The 17,595-nt window shown below is 44.3% G+C and overlaps 1 protein-coding gene across 1 annotated transcript in view; it reads left to right on the top strand.

Moving 5' to 3' along the window:
• Nucleotides 1-628: 628 nt before the first annotated feature.
• Nucleotides 629-17,595, top strand: part of MCM9 (minichromosome maintenance 9 homologous recombination repair factor) — a 160,757-nt gene continuing 143,790 nt past the window's right edge. The window contains exons 1-2 of the mRNA XM_073627161.1: nucleotides 629-725; nucleotides 3,303-3,630. Coding sequence (XP_073483262.1) covers nucleotides 3,321-3,630 — 310 coding nt within the window. The 5' untranslated portion in view covers nucleotides 629-725; nucleotides 3,303-3,320. The remainder of the gene's footprint in view (nucleotides 726-3,302; nucleotides 3,631-17,595) is intronic.

The following is a 17,595-nucleotide window of genomic DNA, read 5'->3' as shown; positions in this document are numbered from 1 at the left end:
CAATCAAACCATATTTTATAGGTACAAGGAAGCCCAGGTTTTGTTCAACCACGCCTCTCCCACTATTATATTTGGCCACACTCACATTTTGCTGTAGTCCGCATAGTGCACCACAGTTCACTATCTCCCTGAAATGTCCCTCATTCTCAAGTTCAAAAGTTGGGAGGTATGCATAATGGTCGGGGTCTTTTTCAATCCCGCTGTCGGCTGAAAACGGGTCACAGGAGTGCAGAACAAACTGAACCCTTGGGACCCATAGGATATAGCCAAAAAAGCCTTGGCCATACTTCTCTTTGAATTACATTTTATCATCGGTCACTATCACCTGTAGGGGGCATCGCTACACTTATAATTCGTTCTAGACACACACAGAGGACAGAGTTATGATTACATTAAGCCTCTGTTACCCAGCAGCCCTATGTCACTATATAACCCACACACAGCACCCCATCTCCCAGCGCCCCACACTAATGCATTGAAATTTGAGTATTCCTGTGCTCTCAGTCCGCTCGGCCCTTTTCCTATCCTTGGACTTCCTGGCCCCTCTACCTCTAGTGGACGAAAACTAGCCGCTACCAACCTATTAGAAACGGACACACCCTTCACACGGTCACGCTGCTCAGTAACGAGGCTTGAAGCGCAAGCATAGTGCGCAAGCGCAGTAGAATAGCGCGCCTGGTATGGATTTGGTTGCTGTGTGAGTGTGTTGGTGCTCGGCAAGCGGGGTAAGAGCTGGCAGGATATGAATGTCGCTCGTCTGCTGAGTTGTGGCCGCTGATAAGCTGCAGTCTACTGTGCTTGGACCAATATTAATGAGATATAGCGAGAGGCGCACAGTAAATTATAACTGCATGTCGTTCTCTACCATGTTCTGTGACCTGCGTATGTACTTTGTAGTGGAATTCAAGGGAAACTTTCAGTACTGACCGCGGGGAGGACCGGGAGCATTGTCTGCAGACACAAGCAGCTGGTCCTTGTGTGTTAGGATAGAAATGTGCCATGGTGTCAGGCAGTGGGCATGGTGACAGGCTAGTGTCCCCATAGGACATACTTTATCCAGCTTAGGCTTCAATGTTCTTCCCCAAACCTCCGCCATTCCTGCCCAGGCCAATTTTCAGCGCTGTCACACTTTGACAATTACGCGGTCATGTAACACTGTACCCATATGAAATGTTTCCATTTCTTTCACACAAATGGAGCTTTCTTTTTGTAGTATTTATCATCACTGTTTTTTTTTTTGTTTTTTTTTTTGCTAAACAAATGAAAAATTACCCAAATTAAAAAACATAAAACGCTTTTCTTAGTTTCTAATATAAATTTTTGCAAAAAGGTAATTTTTCTCCTTCACTGATGTGTGCTGATGGGCGGCATTGATTGGCATCACCGATGGGCACTGTTGGGGCTGCACTGATCATCAGGACAGATGTCCCCTTTCACAGCAGCTGGTTACCAGAACTATGACAGCGTGAGGAAAGGAATGCCAATAACCGGCAAGTGTGTTTACATTGTGATCAGCTGTGATTGGACACAGCTGATCACGTGGTAAAGTACCACTGTGATTGGCTATTTACCCTGATCTGTGATCAGAGCCATCACAGAGTGCGCCGCAGCGGGCACAATCATGGGAGGACGTCGTGTGGCGCACTTCAAGAACTGGATGACCTCGCTGTAGCCGTTGTTTTTCTAAAGCGCGGTCGACAAGTGGTTAATATAGAGCTGTTCCCTGCTGTTTTTAGCCCACAAGATATCATCGGTCTTCTGGGTTGATTGATGCCATGGGTCACTCAGCTGAGGAGACTGGGGACATACTACAGTGGTTCTCTATCTTTAGAACCCACTAAGGCCTGATTTACACCTATGCATTTTTAGTGCTTTTTGCAGATTTGCACCACAGAACATGTTCCATAGGAAACCATGTTAAATGGACTGCAGTGCAAATCTGCAAAAAGCACTAAAAATGCATAGGTGTGAATCAGGCCTAACAGGCCAGATTTCAAGTATTACTTTAGGGAGATGCAGACTATAATACTGCAATCACTCAGCAGCAAATGATATCGCCTGTGATGTATTTCAGTTATCTTGCAAACCCGGCCTGTTAGTGGGCCCTGAGGACAGGAGTTTTGAACCACTGACATACTAACCTACTATGACATTCCCTGTGTATATTCACGTAGAGGGCAGTGGTGATGTTGTCACAAGGGATCATTCGTTACCAAGAGAAGACTGAAAAGAAAGAGGAGCCAGAGCATCAAGTGACTGGCGAAAGGTAAGTATAATAGTAATAAAACAGCATACTATTGTGATTGAAAGGTTTGGTCAACTAGTGGGGAGTTGAAATCAAAGTTTGGGCTTTATCCCTGCAGACTGGTTCTGCTTCACTCAGTTGTGAGTCATTGACCTGGGAAAGGTTTTAGAGCTGCACAATTAATCGTTAAAAAATCGTGATCTCGATTCACCTCCCCTGGCGATCTCTACTGCTGAGTTTGCTGATTCTTTCATATAAACAAGTGGAGAGATAATATGCTCACTCAGCTGTCAAAAGAAAACATTGGGGGCAGTCTGCCAAGTGTAGAACTTGAAACATTGTATCTAACTTCCTTCTTAGATCAAAGGGATAAACTTCTCTCTCTGTGTAAACAAATAACCTGGGCAATCTGCCAAGTTTTAAACAACATGTAAATGCAGGAAGTTTAACCACTTAAAGTCTAAATCTTTTTCTGACACTTCTTTCTTAAGTTAAAATCAATATTTTTTGCTAATAAAATTACTTGCAACCCCCAAACATTAGAGATTATATATATATTTAGCAGAGACCCTAGGGAATAAAATGGCAATTGCTGCAATATTTTATGTTATATTGTATTTGCCCAGCGGTCTTTCAAATGCAATTTTTTTGGGAAAAAATAAACTTCAATTAAAAAAAAAAACTAAACAGTAAAGTTAGCACAATTTTTTTTGTTTTAATTTGAAAGATGATGTTACGCCGCGAGAATCGTGATCTATCCTCTAAGCAAAAAAAATCGTGATTCTCATTTTAGCCAGAATCGTGCAGCTCTAAAAGGTTTACAGGGCAGAATTTTAGCATTTGCTCTCTACGTGCTTTGGCCTGGTCCAGTGACAAACAAAAAGCCAGAAAAGTCAGCTCCTATATTTCTTTACTAAACATTTCCTTTAAACTGTCTCTTTCTGTCAATAACTGTTAAGCTGATCCGTACATAAATCTTTTTTTGCAGTACTGTCAAGTGTTACATAAAAATAAAGTACTGATGCTGTGTTTTTTTTGTTTTGTTTTTATTATACAGTGCCCACTGACTTCAGAGATGTACCTAAATTCTGAACAAGTAGCCCTGGTTGGCCAAGTGTTTGAGTCCTATGTACTGCAGCATCATCAAAAGGACATATTAAATACACTGATGGAAAGTGACGAGGATTCCCACTACTCAATAGTTGTTAATGCTATGACACTCTTTGAAACAAACATGGAAGTTGGAGACTATTTCAATGCTTTCCCAAATGAGGTTTTACCAGTATTTGATAATGCTTTGCGACGAGCAGCCATGAGTCTCATGCAGTCCAACTCACAACATGACAGAATTATTATGAAGCAAAACCTGCATGCAAGAATAACAGGTATGTGTAGTTTACCCAAGTTTTATTCTTTTGGATGAGTCAAATCACTCACTAGATTATTCACATTGGGGTTGATTTAGTAAAACTGAAGCATGCAAAATCTGGTGCAGCTCTGCATAGAAACTAATCAACTTTCAGGTTTCATTGTCAAAGCTTAAAGCGGAGTTCCACCCACATTTTTTTATATATATAAAATGCACCAGTTCTGCTGTTATTAATCTCATTTTATAAATGATGATGTCAGTAAAACCGCCGCTGTATTTCCTGTGTTTTTTTTTTTTTAAACTAACCTTTGTCTTTCCTTTGCTGTGGGGTTCCATCTTGCTTCTGGGCATGTGAAGCCCGCTAGGTCTATTTTCCGGGAGAAGGTGCTGTGCATTACACACGGGGCACAGCGAAGGGATTTTCCCTAGTTGCCATCGTGATGCTAAGAGGCGGTGTTCTATCAGAAAGCCGCTACCCATCAGAATATGCAACCGAAGTGACGTTGCGTCCTGGCCATCTTGGTACACCCGCACTCGTTCGCAGTAAGCCTAGAGTTAGAAGTCGGCAAGCGGACATCTTTATACACCCACCGGAGTCTTGCTTTTCACAGTTATTTTTAACAGTAAACTCAGCTTATAAAGTGAAACACAGTATTTAGAAGTCCATCTGACTGTTTTGATGTTGAATTTTAAAAGCAGCGGCAAGCCTGCTGATCTCACAGGTTTGCTGTTGTGACAGAACACCGCTGCTTTTAAAATTAAACATCAAAACAGTCAGACGGACTTCTAAATACAGTAGGCTTACTGCGGGTGTACCAAGATGTCTGCGACGCAGCGTCACTTCACTTCTGTATATAGCGGCGATGCCCACTGACTCCTGGGAATCATGACACACATCTCCCAGGAGCCAGGGCGCCGCAGAAGGTAACGTAAATCCTCGCGGAGGGGAGAAATAGGAAGCTATAATTATAGCCATGGAAACAAGGTAAAGGGAGAGGGAAAAAAATGCCCAATGCTGTTTTTTTTTTTTTTTTTTTTTTTTTTGGTCCATTCTGAAGCTGATAGTAAAAGTGGGTGGAACTGTGCTTTAAAGTGGTTGTAAAGTCAGAAGGTTTTTTTTTTGTCTTTATGCATTAAGATAAAAAGCATTCTGTGTGCAGTAGCCCCCCTAAAGGCCTCATGCACACGGCATTTTTACAGTTGCTTTTTAGCAGCGTCAGACGTGGTGTTTTTTTTTTTTTTAACGCTTAAATGCCTCTACATGTTGTTCTATTGCCTGATGCGCACACATAGGCTTTTAGCAGCTGTAAGTGGCATAGGCGTTTTCAAGCTGTAAAAAAAACCCAGGGCCAGCGCGTTCTGAGGACCGGCGTTACAGCTGTAAAAACGTCAGATCATGATGAGCCAACTTGCGGTATGGCTTGTGCGCTGAGGATCTTGAAGGGGAACCCTCACCAAAATGAAAAAAACATTGGCGTGGGGTTCCCAACTCCCCCCCCCCCCCCCCCCCCCCCCCAAGAGCATACCAGACCTTTTAGTCTGGTATGGATTTTAAGGTGAACCCTTGCGCCAGAAAAATTGCGTGGGGTCCTCTCCAAAATCCACACCAGACAATTATCCAAGCACGCAGCCTGGCAAGTCAGGAAAAGTGTTGATGAGGACAAGTGCCTCTTCCCGACAACCCTGGCCGGTGGTCGTTGGAGGGGGTCTGCGGACAAGGGGGCATATCAGAATCTGAAAGCCTACCCTATGTGAATGAGTATGGGGTACATTGTACCCCTACCCATTCAACCCAAAAAAGTGTCAAATAAAAACAGTACACAGGTTTTTGACAAAGTAATTTATTAAAGCAGCTCCGGCGTCTCTTCTCCTTTCGTTTTTTTTTTTTTTCCTCCAACGATGTGTTCTTCCTCTCTGCTGATGTCTTCTTTCGCCACTGCCGGTTCTCCTCTCTCGGCTGTTCTTCCTCCTATGTTCTCCCGACGCTCTCTCCTGCTGTAATGCTGGGTCCGCCGTGTACAATTACTTATAAAGCCATGGGGCGGGGCCAACCAGTGATGTCACCCGGAGGCCCCGCCCCTTGTGACGTCACCACCCTAGGCATGATGGGGCAGTGACGTCACCCCCTTTCCTGACATGCCGGGCTGCGTGCTTCCGCTGCTGTCAATCAAACTCTGTGAGCCAATGACGGCCACAGCTCTGTATCTGAATGGACACACAGAGCTGCGGCTCGGGTCGGTGTCCCCATAGCAAGCTTCTTGCTATGGGGACACACAGTAGGAGGGGCCAGGAGCACAGAAGGACCCGAGAAAAGGAGGATCTGGGCTTCTCTGTGCAAAACTCCTGGACAGAGCAGGTAAGTATAACATGTTTGTTATTTTTAAACACAAAAAAAGAGACTTTAGTTAGTATCACTTTAATTGAACAAGCTGAAGTTGGAAACGGATTGGCTACCATGCACAGCTGCACCAGATTCTGAGTGCACCAGCTTTAGCAAATTTCCCCTTTTGGGTTTTAGGCAGATGTGTGTTCTGGTAGTTGATTGAGCCTTCCTGCTCTCAGGTAACGGTCTGCTTGTAAGCTATCTGGAGAGTCTGCAGGAACCTGAGATCAGAAGATCGTGCATGCAGGCTTCTTAGAAAAAAGCCTGCAAAAAAAAAGTGTATTCCTTTTTTTTTTTTTTCAAAAGGTAAACTTACCGTTTAACCCTTTTGCTGCCAGGTCCGTATGTCGTACGGACCTGAAAGCGGGGGGGGGTTCACACACAATACGGTACAGCCACCGGGATTGTGTGTAAAACTGACAATCAGAATCCTGTCAGATGGAAGCATTTGGGCAGCTGCGCTACCCACCTGATTGCTTTCACACACTCCTGGTACTGGCGCCCCCCGCCATGTATTCCACTCTTCGCTTGCCCATCTGCGGGCCCCAGACTATCGTGGCGGGTGGAGAGGAGGGAGAAGAGTGGATGCACAGCCCGCTCTCCTCCCCTTCTTGCTGTGACCCAGAAAGTGATGTGTATGATGTCCCTTCCGGGTCATCCGGTCCCATTCCCCGGCTAGCATAGCCAGGAAGGGATGTATTACAATACATTCAGAGGAGACATGCAGGGCCTATAAGAAAGGCAACAAACAGAAACTGACATTACGCACATATGGTATTACAGGTATTGTTCGTGACTTCAGTGCGAATGCTGAATCATTCGTCAAGCTGATTTTCTTTTTTTTTTGTTTGTTTTGTTTTGTTACACATAGACCCCATGGTCTTGCAAGTGTGCATGATAAAGGGATTTGACCTGCCTTTTTTGAGGGTAAAAAGCTTTTGAAATTCCTTGGGTAATGATTGATGTGGGGTTAACGAACCCCCAGTCAATTGGGGTATTCACCTCAGGGCAGAGTCTGGTAGTTATATGTACATTTGATGCTGACTGTATCCCACCCCACTGCCAAAGTCGTTTCTCAACTGCTTCCCAACGAGCCACCGCAGTTATACTGCGGCAGGTTTCTCCCCTGCGCAGCTATACGTCGGCTAGTGAGGTCAGAATAGCAGGCACGCGGGGGGTGCCGATGCTCGTGGCCGACGGTCGTGATGACCGCCGGCCACGAGCAGTCGCGAGCACCAGAGACAGAACACGGAAGTGTGTGTGTAAACACACAAATCCCTGTTTTGTTCTGAGAGGAATGACAGATCGTGTGTTCCTATTAGCTAGGTACCACGATCCATCACTTCCTGAGGTCAGTCACATCCCCCTTCAGTTAGAATCTCCTCCCAAGGAACACAGTTAACCCCTTGATCGCCCCCTAGTGTTAACCCCTTCACTGCCAGTGACATTTTTACAGTAATCAATGCATTTTTATAGCACTGATCGCTGTATTAATGCCCTTGGTCCCAAAAATGTGTCAAAATTGTCCGATGTGTCCGCCATAATGTCGCAGTCATGATAAAAATCGCAGATCGCCACCATTACTAATAAAAAAATAAATAAATATGCTATAAATCTATCCCCTATTTTGTAGACGCTATAACTTTCGCGCAAAACCAATCAATATACGCTTATTGCGATTTATTTATTTATTTATTTATTTATTTTTTACCAAAAATATGTAGAAGAATACATATCGGCCTAAACTGAGAAAAAAATGGGGGATATTTATTATAGCAAAAAGTAAAAAATATTGTGTTTTTCACTTAAAACCGCAGAGGCGATCAAATACCACCAAAAGAAAGCTCTATTTGTGGGAAAAAAAGGACGTCAATTTTGTTTGGGTGCAACGTCGCACGACCGCACAATTGTCAGTTAAAGCGACGCAGGGCAGAATCGCAAAAAGTGCTCTGGTCAGGAAGGGGGTAAATCCTTCCGGGGCTGAAGTGATTAATTCACTTAGGCTCCATTCACACTTCTACGACTCCAAAGTTGCACCAACATTGTTGCAACTTTGGATGGGTGCAACTTGGATTATTATTATTATTATTATTATTATTCAGGATTTATATAGCGCCAACAGTTTACGCAGCACTTTACAATATAAAAGGAAGACAATACAGTTATAATACAATACAATAGGATTAAGAGGGCCCTGCTCAGAAGAGCTTACAATCTAATAGGGTGGGGCAGGTGGTACAAAAGGTTGTAACTGTGGGGAATGAGCTGGTGGAAGTGGTAGGAGATTAGTTGGAGACGTGATAGGCTTTCCTGAAGAGATGAGTTTTCAGGGATTGCCTGAAGGTAGCAAGAGTAGGGGATAGCCGGAATAGATGGAGGTAGAGAGTTCCAGAGGATGGGAGAGACTCTGGAGAAATCCTAGAGGACGAGCATGAGAGAGGAGATGAGCGAGCTTGAAAGCAGGAGGTCTTGAGAAGAGCGGAGAGGTCGATTTGGGTGGTATTTGGAGACAAGATTAGTGATGTAGCTTGGGGCAGAGTTGTGAATGGCTTTGTATGTTGTGGTTAGAATTTTGAATTTAATTCGCTGGGTGATTGGGAGCCAGTGTAGGGATTGGAGTAGAGGGTGGCAGACACTGAGCGGTTTGGTAAGGTGGATAAGTCTGGCAGCAGCATTCATGATAGACTGAAGAGGGGATAGCCTATGGAGAGGTAAGCCAATGAGAAGGGAGTTGCAATAGTTAAGGCAAGAGATAACAAGGGAGTGAATGAGGAGCTTGGTGGTTTCATTTGTTAAAAAAGGGCGAATTTTAGAGATGTTACGGAAGTGAATTCTACAAACTTTTGACAACGATTGGATTTGAGGCTGAAATGACAAGTCAGAGTCTAGGATTACACTAGTACCCTGGCGTGAGGGGAGGAACTAATGGTTGCATTGTTGATTTTGATGGAAAAGTCATGGAGGGGGGCACGGGTGGGGGGGAATATTAATAGCTCAGTTTTAGAGAGATTTAGTTTAAGGAAGTGGTGCGACATCCATGCTGATATGTCAGTTAGTAAGTTAGTAATGCGAGAGGAGACTGAAGGAGTGAGGTGAGGAGTAGACAGACAGATTTGGGTGTCATCAGCGTATAAGTGGTATTGGAAGCCGTGGGCAGTCATTAAGTGACCAAGGGAGGAGGTGTAGATAGAGAAGAGAAGGGGTACAAGAACCGAGCCTTGGGGGACCCCCACAGAAAGGGGCAATGGAGAGGAGGAGAGGAGAGGAGGAGACAGAGTTGTAGGTGACACTGAAGGAGCGCTGTGATAAATAGGCAGAGAACCAGGATAGAGCAGAATCTTGGATACGACTTTGGCTTTGACCAGTGGTAATGGACAACTGTTGCATTATATAACATTCAGGTATGACTTTCATGCAACGTTTGAGGGTTAACATTGAAGTCTATAGCCCTCAAGTTGCAAGAAAGTCGGACCAAAGTAGTGCATACTACTTTTGAAGTTGCTGCAATTTTAAGTTGCACATATATGAATGGTTATCATTAAAAAACATGGGGAACGACTTGTCATGCAGCTTTGATGTCCAAAGTTGCATGACAAGTCACACAACTGTGAATGGAGCATTAAAGGATAAGTTCACATTTGTTCACCCTTTTTTTTTTTTGTTTTTTCTTTTTCTAAATTCCAGCTTCCCTATGTACCAATATAGCATTCATGTACTTCTTTTGCAAAAATATCAAAGTTTTCCATAAAATCTACAGACACGTACCTTACTGTCCTCCATCCATGTTTCCAAACTTTTCTATTGCTTCCTTACAGACTTTTTAGGAATGACACAGGAAGGAGTTGACCATCTGACCTCATTAGCACACACCTTGCATCATCCAGCCTCCCACTCCCAGCTGCACGTTTTTTAAGTAAAATGCAATCAGTGATCACCCTTCTCACTAAATACACAATATACAATCAGATTGCATAGTGTATGGCCATTTTTATATAAGTACATAGGAGGAAGTGGACAGAAACACTCAGCTGTCAAGCCCCTATTACATTTCTGCATAGCGGGAACTCGCATTCTGGCATGCCTTTTTTTTTTTTTTTTGCGAGGGGGGGGGGGGGGGGGGGCGTTTTGGAGCATTTTCACTCATTACACATAGGGCAGCCCATCCACCTGTATGGGCTGCCCTGCACACAGCAATCGTCCCAAAGAAGCTTCAGAACTTTTTTTTTGGAGTGGGGCTTGGTGCGTTTTTTACTGCGATTTTTGGTGCCGCGCATTGGGTGGGTGGATGATGCAGGGTGTGTGCTAATGAGGTCAGCGGGTCAACTTCTTCCTGTGTCATGACTAAAGCCTCGTACACACGCTTAGATTTTCAGACGACCGAACTTCTGATTTTTGTGACATGCTAGTCTCATGTCGAAAGTGAAGAGATTACTGACAATACGAAAATTTTCGGTCGACAGAATACAACGTCAGAAGTGACGTAATGTGTTGAATAGTTTTGTATGTATTTTTTCGTCTCTGAGCATGCGTAGTCTTGCTCTTACGATTTTTTTCGTACAAAACCCGTACTAATGAAAGAAAATCTGACGTTGAGTTCACATCCGACAAAAATTTTATAGTTTGCACATCCAGCTTTTGTCTGACGAAAAAGCAAAATTGGCTGTTGAAAGCACCATACCAACTATCAGAAAATCGGCAAACAGCTCGTACAAATTTTCCCATCTGATTTTCGTATCATGTGTACGGGCCTTTACAGTCTGTAAGGAAGTAAGACAGAAGCAATAGATACGTTTGGAGACATGGAAAGAGGACAGTAAGGTAAGTGTCTGTAGATTTTATGGAAAGCTTTGATATTTTTGCAAAAAAAGTACATGAATGCTATATTGGTAAATAGTAGGGCTGGAATTTAGAAAAAAAAAAAAAAGGTGAACTTGGCCTTTTTAACCCCTTCCCAACCAGCCGCCGCAGTTATACTGCGTGATCCGTCGTAGCTGTACGTCGGCTCTTTAAGACGCTATAGCAGCGTGTCCCTGGAACCGATGCACGTGTACCACCGTGCACCCACGATTGCTCGTGACAGAGCGAGAACCGCGATCTATGTGTGTAAACACACAAATCTCGGTTCTGTCAGGGGATAGGAGACAGATTGTGTGTTCCTACCAAGTAGGAACAACGATCTCTCTCCTCCTCTAGTCAGCCACATTCCCCCCACAGTTAGAACACACATAGGTAACACATTTAACCCCCTCCCTGCCAGTGACATTTATACAGTAATCAGTGGCTATTTATAGCACTGATCACTGTATAAAAGGCAAAAAAAATGCCATAAATCTATTCCCTATTTTGTAGATACTATAACTTTTGCGCAAACCAATCAATATACGCTTATTGCGATTTTTACCAAAAATATGTAGAATAATACATATCGGCCTATACTGATGAAGAAATTTGTTTTATTAAATATTTTTTGGGGATGTTTATTATAGCAAAAAGTACAAAATATATATATTTTTTTTTTTTCAAAATTGTCACTCTTTTTTTTTGTTTATAGTGCAAAAATAAAAACCGCAGAGAATATCAAATACCACCAAAAGAAAGCTCTATTTGTGGGGAAAAAAGTACATACATTTTATTTGGGTACGACTCCGCATGACCACGTAATTGTCAGTTAACCAGTTGCCGACCACCGTACGACGATGTACGTCGGCAGAGCGGCACGGGCAGGCAAAAGGGCTTACAGGTACAATCTTGCCTGCCCGCGGGTGGGGGGTCCGATCGGACCCCCCCCCGGTGCCAGCGGCGGTCGGATTCAGGTCAGGGTCGATCAAAGGTGAGGGGGAGGCCACTCATTCGTGGCTCCCCCCTCGCGATCGCTCCTGGCCAATGACGGGTTCCTCGGCTTCTGTGAATGTAAACAGAAGCGGAGGAAGTGATGTCACTCTCCTCAAGCCGGTCTTTTCATTCCGGCGCCGAGAAGAGAAGGCATCCAAGTAAGTTTGCACCAACACTACACTAACAGTAGAACACGCAGGCACACTTGTCACCCCCCCAGTCACCCCCTGATCACCCCCCTGTACCCCCTGTCACACTGACACCAATAGCAGGTTTTTTTTTTTTTTCTGATTATTGCATTGGTGTCAGTTTGTGTCAGTTATAAGTGTTAGGGCAGTTAGGTTAGCCCCCTTTAGGTCTAGGGTACCCCCCTTTAGGTCCAGGGTACCGCCCTAACCCCCCCTAATAAAGTTTTAACCCCGTGATTACCCCCCGTCGCCAGTGTCACTCTGATCGCTGTATTAGTGACACAGGTGACGCTAGTTAGGGAGGTAAGTATATAGGTTCGCCGTCAGTGTTTTATAGCGACAGGGACCCCCATATACTACCTACTAAAGGTTTTAACCCCTTGATTGCCCCCTAGTTAACCCTTTCACCAGTGATCACCATATAATTGTTACGGGTGACGCTGGTTAGTTGGTTTGTTTATTATAGTTTTAGGGCACCCGCCGTTTATTACCTTATAAAGGTTTAACCCCCTGATCGCCCGGCGGTGATATAAGTTAAGTTTTTAGGGTCAGATAAGGTCTGCGTCGCCCCAGGCAGCGTCAGGTTAGTGCCAGTACCGCTAACACCCACGCTCGCAGCATACACCTCCCTTAGTGCTATAGTATCTGAACGGATTGATATCTGATCCGATCAGATCTATACTCCCCAGCAGTTTAGGGTCCCCCAAAAAAACGCAGTGTTAGCGGGATCAGCCCAGATACCTGCTAGCACCTGCGGTTTGCCCCTCAGCCCAGCCCAGCCCACCCAAGTGCAGTATCGATCGATAACTGTCACAAAACACTAAGCACACATAACTGCAGCGTTCGCAGAGTCAGGCCTGATCCCTGCGATCGCTAACAGTTTTTTGGTAGCGTTTTGAATCAGTTGCTGACAGTCAGGAGCTTTTTTGCCTGTGAGTCTCACTAGTGTACCCCTAAATTTAGAGCCCAAAATGGCAAATCGAAGGTACACTAGTGAAGAGGCCTACACGTTTCTGAGCATGACAGATAGTGAAGAGGAAGTCACTCATCTGTCAAGTTCAGGCTCAGAATACGAACTTGTAGAGGACAGCGGCTCCATGACAGATAGCTCTGACGACGGAGTTGTGGTCCCTGCTAGGGTCAGGCGTACCAGACCCCGAACTTCTTCTTCTGTCCTTGAAGTGCAAGAACCGCAGGGCTCTCGTATGGAGCAGAGAAGTACTAGCGCTGCTATTCTGGTGAACTGGCAAGCACCAGCGGCCTAGTACACCCTGGTCGTACATCCAGCACTGCAGTATCACGTGGTGACGTGGCGAGTCCCATAAGTGCAGTTCAAGCTGGTGAGGTGGCAAGCACTAGTAGGGTCCCGCTGCCACCAAGAAGATGAACACAGGCCCGTCGTGCCCATAGTGCCCTTCCTGCTGCATTCGCCAATCCGAATTGGGTACCCACCACTTCTGCAGCACCCGTATTGCCCCCATTCACTGGCCAACCCGGAATTCAGGTGGAAACAGTTGATTTTATGCCACTGGATTTTTATTCACTGTTTTTCACCGAAGATCTCTGTAGATCTATTGTGGACCAAAGCAATTTATACGCTGGTCAACACATCGCCGCTAATCCCCAGTCCTCCCTTGCCAGAGATTGGAGACCAATTACGGTCTCCGAATTTATGATCTTTCTGGGCCTTTCCCTCAACATGGGCATAACCAAAAAGAGTGAGTTGCGGTCATATTGGTCCACTGACCCAATTCACCATATGCCTGTGTTCTCTGCTTCAATGGCCAGGGCACGATACGAGCAGATTTTGCAGTTCATGCACTTCAACGACAATGAACTCTGTCGTCCTCGTGGAGACCCTGAATACGATCGGCTCTACAAAATTCGGCCCCTCGTAAACCACTTCAACCAGCGTTTTGCAGACTTGTTTACTCCCCATCAAGTTGTCTGCGTTGATGAGTCCCTGATTAAATTTTCTGGCCGCTTGTCCTTCAAACAGTACCTTCCCAGCAAGCGTGCCAGATACGGGGTCAAGATGTATAAGCTCTGTAACAGGGCCACAGGCTATACATGTAGTTTTATGGTTTACGAGGGCAAAGATAGTCACGTAGAGCCGACAAACTGCCCTGACTACATAGGAAGCGCTGGCAAGATAGTGTGGGACTTGGTGTCACCCTTATTCGGAAAGGGGTACCACTTGTACGTGGACAATTATTATACGAGCATGCCACTTTTTAGTCACCTTTTTGATCATCAAATTGGAGCATGTGGCACTGTGCGACCTAATCGCCGGGGCTTTCCTCAGCGGCTTGTAGATTCCCGTCTTAGGCTGGGGGAGAGAGCCTGCTTGAAGTATAATAATTTGCTCGCTATGAAGTGGAGGGATAAGAAGAATGTTTTCGTTCTCACCTCCCTTCATGCAGACACGACGACCCAAATTACTACGGCGACTGGTGTTGTGGAGAAACCCCTCTGTGTCCACGAATATAACCAAAATATGGGAGGGGTGGACCTGAACGACCAGTTGTTGGCGCCGTACCTAATTGCCCGTAAGGCCAGACGCTGGTACAAAAAAATGTCTGTATACTTATTTCAATTGGCTTTGCTGAACGCTCATGTGCTATACAGAGCTTCAGGACGGACTGGATCCTTCCTTAAATTCCAGGAAGAGATCGTCAGATATACCTCAGCATATATGCCGAAGCGTGGGGGCAGCAGTGGGTGGAGGAGCGATTTGCTCCTGCCTTTTGTGGGAGGATGCCCCCATGCTTCGGCATATATAAACGGTGCATGTATGCCCATCATTAGAAGTGGGTGGATGAAGGGAGGTATTCTAATGGTGGGCATACCCACCGATCAATATCTTTTTTTCGTTCAGCCCACAGGCTGCATAAAAAAAAAGTTTACAATATATGCCCAACAAGGACCAGCAACATACTGGCATGTTGCTGGACTTTGAGTGGTTATACCAGAATGATGCCTGCAGGTTTAGGTATCATCTTGGTATCATTCTTTTCAGCCAGCGGTCGGCTTTCATGTGAAAGCAATCCTAGTGGCTAATTAGCCTCTAGACTGCTTTTACAAGCAGTGGGAGGGAATGACCCCCCCCCCACCGTCTTCCATGTTTTTCTCTGGCTCTCCTGTCCCAACAGGGAACCTGAGAATGCAGCCAGTGATTCAGCCAGCTGACCATAGAGCTGATCAGAGACCAGAATGGCTCCAAACATCTCTATGGCCTAAGAAACCGGAAGCTACGAGCATTTCATGACTTAGATTTCGCCGGATGTAAACAGCGCCATTGGGAAATTGGGAAAGCATTTTATCACACCGATCTTGGTGTGGTCAGATGCTTTGAGGGCAGAGGAGAGATCTAGGGTCTAATAGACCCCAATTTTTTCAAAAAAGAGTACCTGTCACTACCTATTGCTATCATAGGGGATATTTACATTCCCTGAGATAACAATAAAAATGATTAAAAAAAAATAAAAATGAAAGGAACAGTTTAAAAATAAGATAAAAAAGCAAAAAAAAAAATAAAGAAAAAAAAAAAAGCACCCCTGTCCCCCTCCTGCTCTCACACAAAGGCGAACGCAAGCGTCGGTCTGGCGTCAAATGTAAACAGCAATTGCACCATGCATGTGAGGTATCACCGCGAAGGTCAGATCGAGGGCAGTAATTTTAGCAGTAGACCTCCTCTGTAAATCTAAAGTGGTAACCTGTAAAGGCTTTTAAAGGCTTTTAAAAATGTATTTAGTTTGTCGCCACTGCACGTTTGTGCGCAATTTTAAAGCATGTCATGTTTGGTATCCATGTACTCGGCCTAAGATCATCTTTATTATTTCATCAAACATTTGGGCAATATAGTGTGTTTTAGTGCATTAAAATTTTAAAAAGTGTGTTTTTTCCCCACAAAATGCGTTTGAAAAATCGCTGCACAAATACTGTGTGAAAAAAAAAAATTAAACACCCACCATTTTAATCTGTAGGGCATTTGCTTTTAAAAAAATATATAATGTTTGGGGGTTCAAAGTAATTTTCTTGCAAAAAAAAAATAATTTTTTCATGTAAACAAAAAGTGTCAGAAAGGGCTTCAGAAAGGGCTTTGTCTTCAAGTGGTTAGAGTGGGTGATGTGTGACATAAGCTTCTAAATGTTGTGCATAAAATGCCAGGACAGTTCAAAACCCCCCCAAATGACCCCATTTTGGAAAGTAGACACCCCAAGCTATTTGCTGAGAGGCATGTCGAGTCCATGGAATATTTTATATTGTGACACAAGTTGCGGGAAAAAGACAAATTTTTTTTTTTTTTTTTTTTTTGCACAAAGTTGTCACTAAATGATATATTGCTCAAACATGCCATGGGAATATGTGAAATTACACCCCAAAATACATTCTGTTGCTTCTCCTGAGTATGGGGATACCACATGTGTGAGACTTTTTGGGAGCCTAGCCGCGTACGGGACCCCGAAAACCAAGCACCGCCTTCAGGCTTTCTAAGGGCGTAAATTTTTGATTTCACTCTTCACTGCCTATCAAAGTTTCGGAGGCCATGGAATGCCCAGATGGCACAAACCCCCCCCCCCCCCCCCCCCCCCCCAAATGACCCTATTTTGGAAAATGGACACCCAAAGCTATTTGCTGAGAGGTATAGTGAGTATTTTGCAGACCTCACTTTTTGTCACAAACTTTTGAAAATTGAAAAAAGAAAAAAAAAATATGTTTTTCTTGTCTTTCTTCATTTTCAAAAACAAATGAGAGCTGCAAAATACTCACCATGCCTCTCAGCAAATAGCTTGGGATGTCTACTTTCCAAAATGGGGTCATTTTGGGGGGTTTTGTGCCATCTTGGCATTTTATGGCCTTCCAAACTGTGATGGGTAGTGAGGAGTGAAATCAAAAATTTACGCCCTTAGAAATCCTGAGGCGGTGATTGGATTTCGGGGCCCCGTATGAAGCTAGGCTCCCAAAAAGTGCCACACATGTGGTATCCCCGTACTCAGGAGAAGCAGCATAATGTATTTTGGGGTGTAATTCCACATATGCCCATAGCATGTTTAGCAATATATCATTTAGTGACAACTTTGTGCAAAAAAAAAAAAAAAAAAATTGTCACTTTCCCGCAACTTGTGTCAAAATATAAAATATTCCATGGACTCAACATGCCTCTCAGCAAATAGCTTGGGGTGTCTACTTTCCAAAATGGGGTCATTTGGGGGGGTTTTGTGCCATCTTGGCATTTTATGGCCTTCAAAACTGTGATAGGTAGTGAGGAGCAAAATCAAAAATTTATGCCCTTAGAAATCCTGAAGGCGGTGCTTGGTTTTTGGGGCCCCGTACGTGGCTAGGCTCCCAAAAAGTCCCACACATGTGGTATCCCCGTACTCAGGAGAAGCAGCTGAATGTATTTTGGGGTGCAATTCTACATATGCCCATGGCCTGTGTAAGCAATATAGCATTTAGTGACAACTTTTTGTAAATTTTTATTTTTTTTTTTGTCATTATTCAATCACTTGAGACAAAAAAATAAATATTCAATGGGCTCCACATGCCCTGCCATTTTAGCACCTCAAGAAATGAC

Source organism: Aquarana catesbeiana, linkage group LG04, assembly GCF_042186555.1.
Source record: "Aquarana catesbeiana isolate 2022-GZ linkage group LG04, ASM4218655v1, whole genome shotgun sequence".
Lineage (NCBI taxonomy): Eukaryota > Metazoa > Chordata > Amphibia > Anura > Ranidae > Aquarana > Aquarana catesbeiana.
Note: the sequence above shows the minus strand (reverse complement) of the source record. Positions and strands in the feature narration are given on the sequence as shown.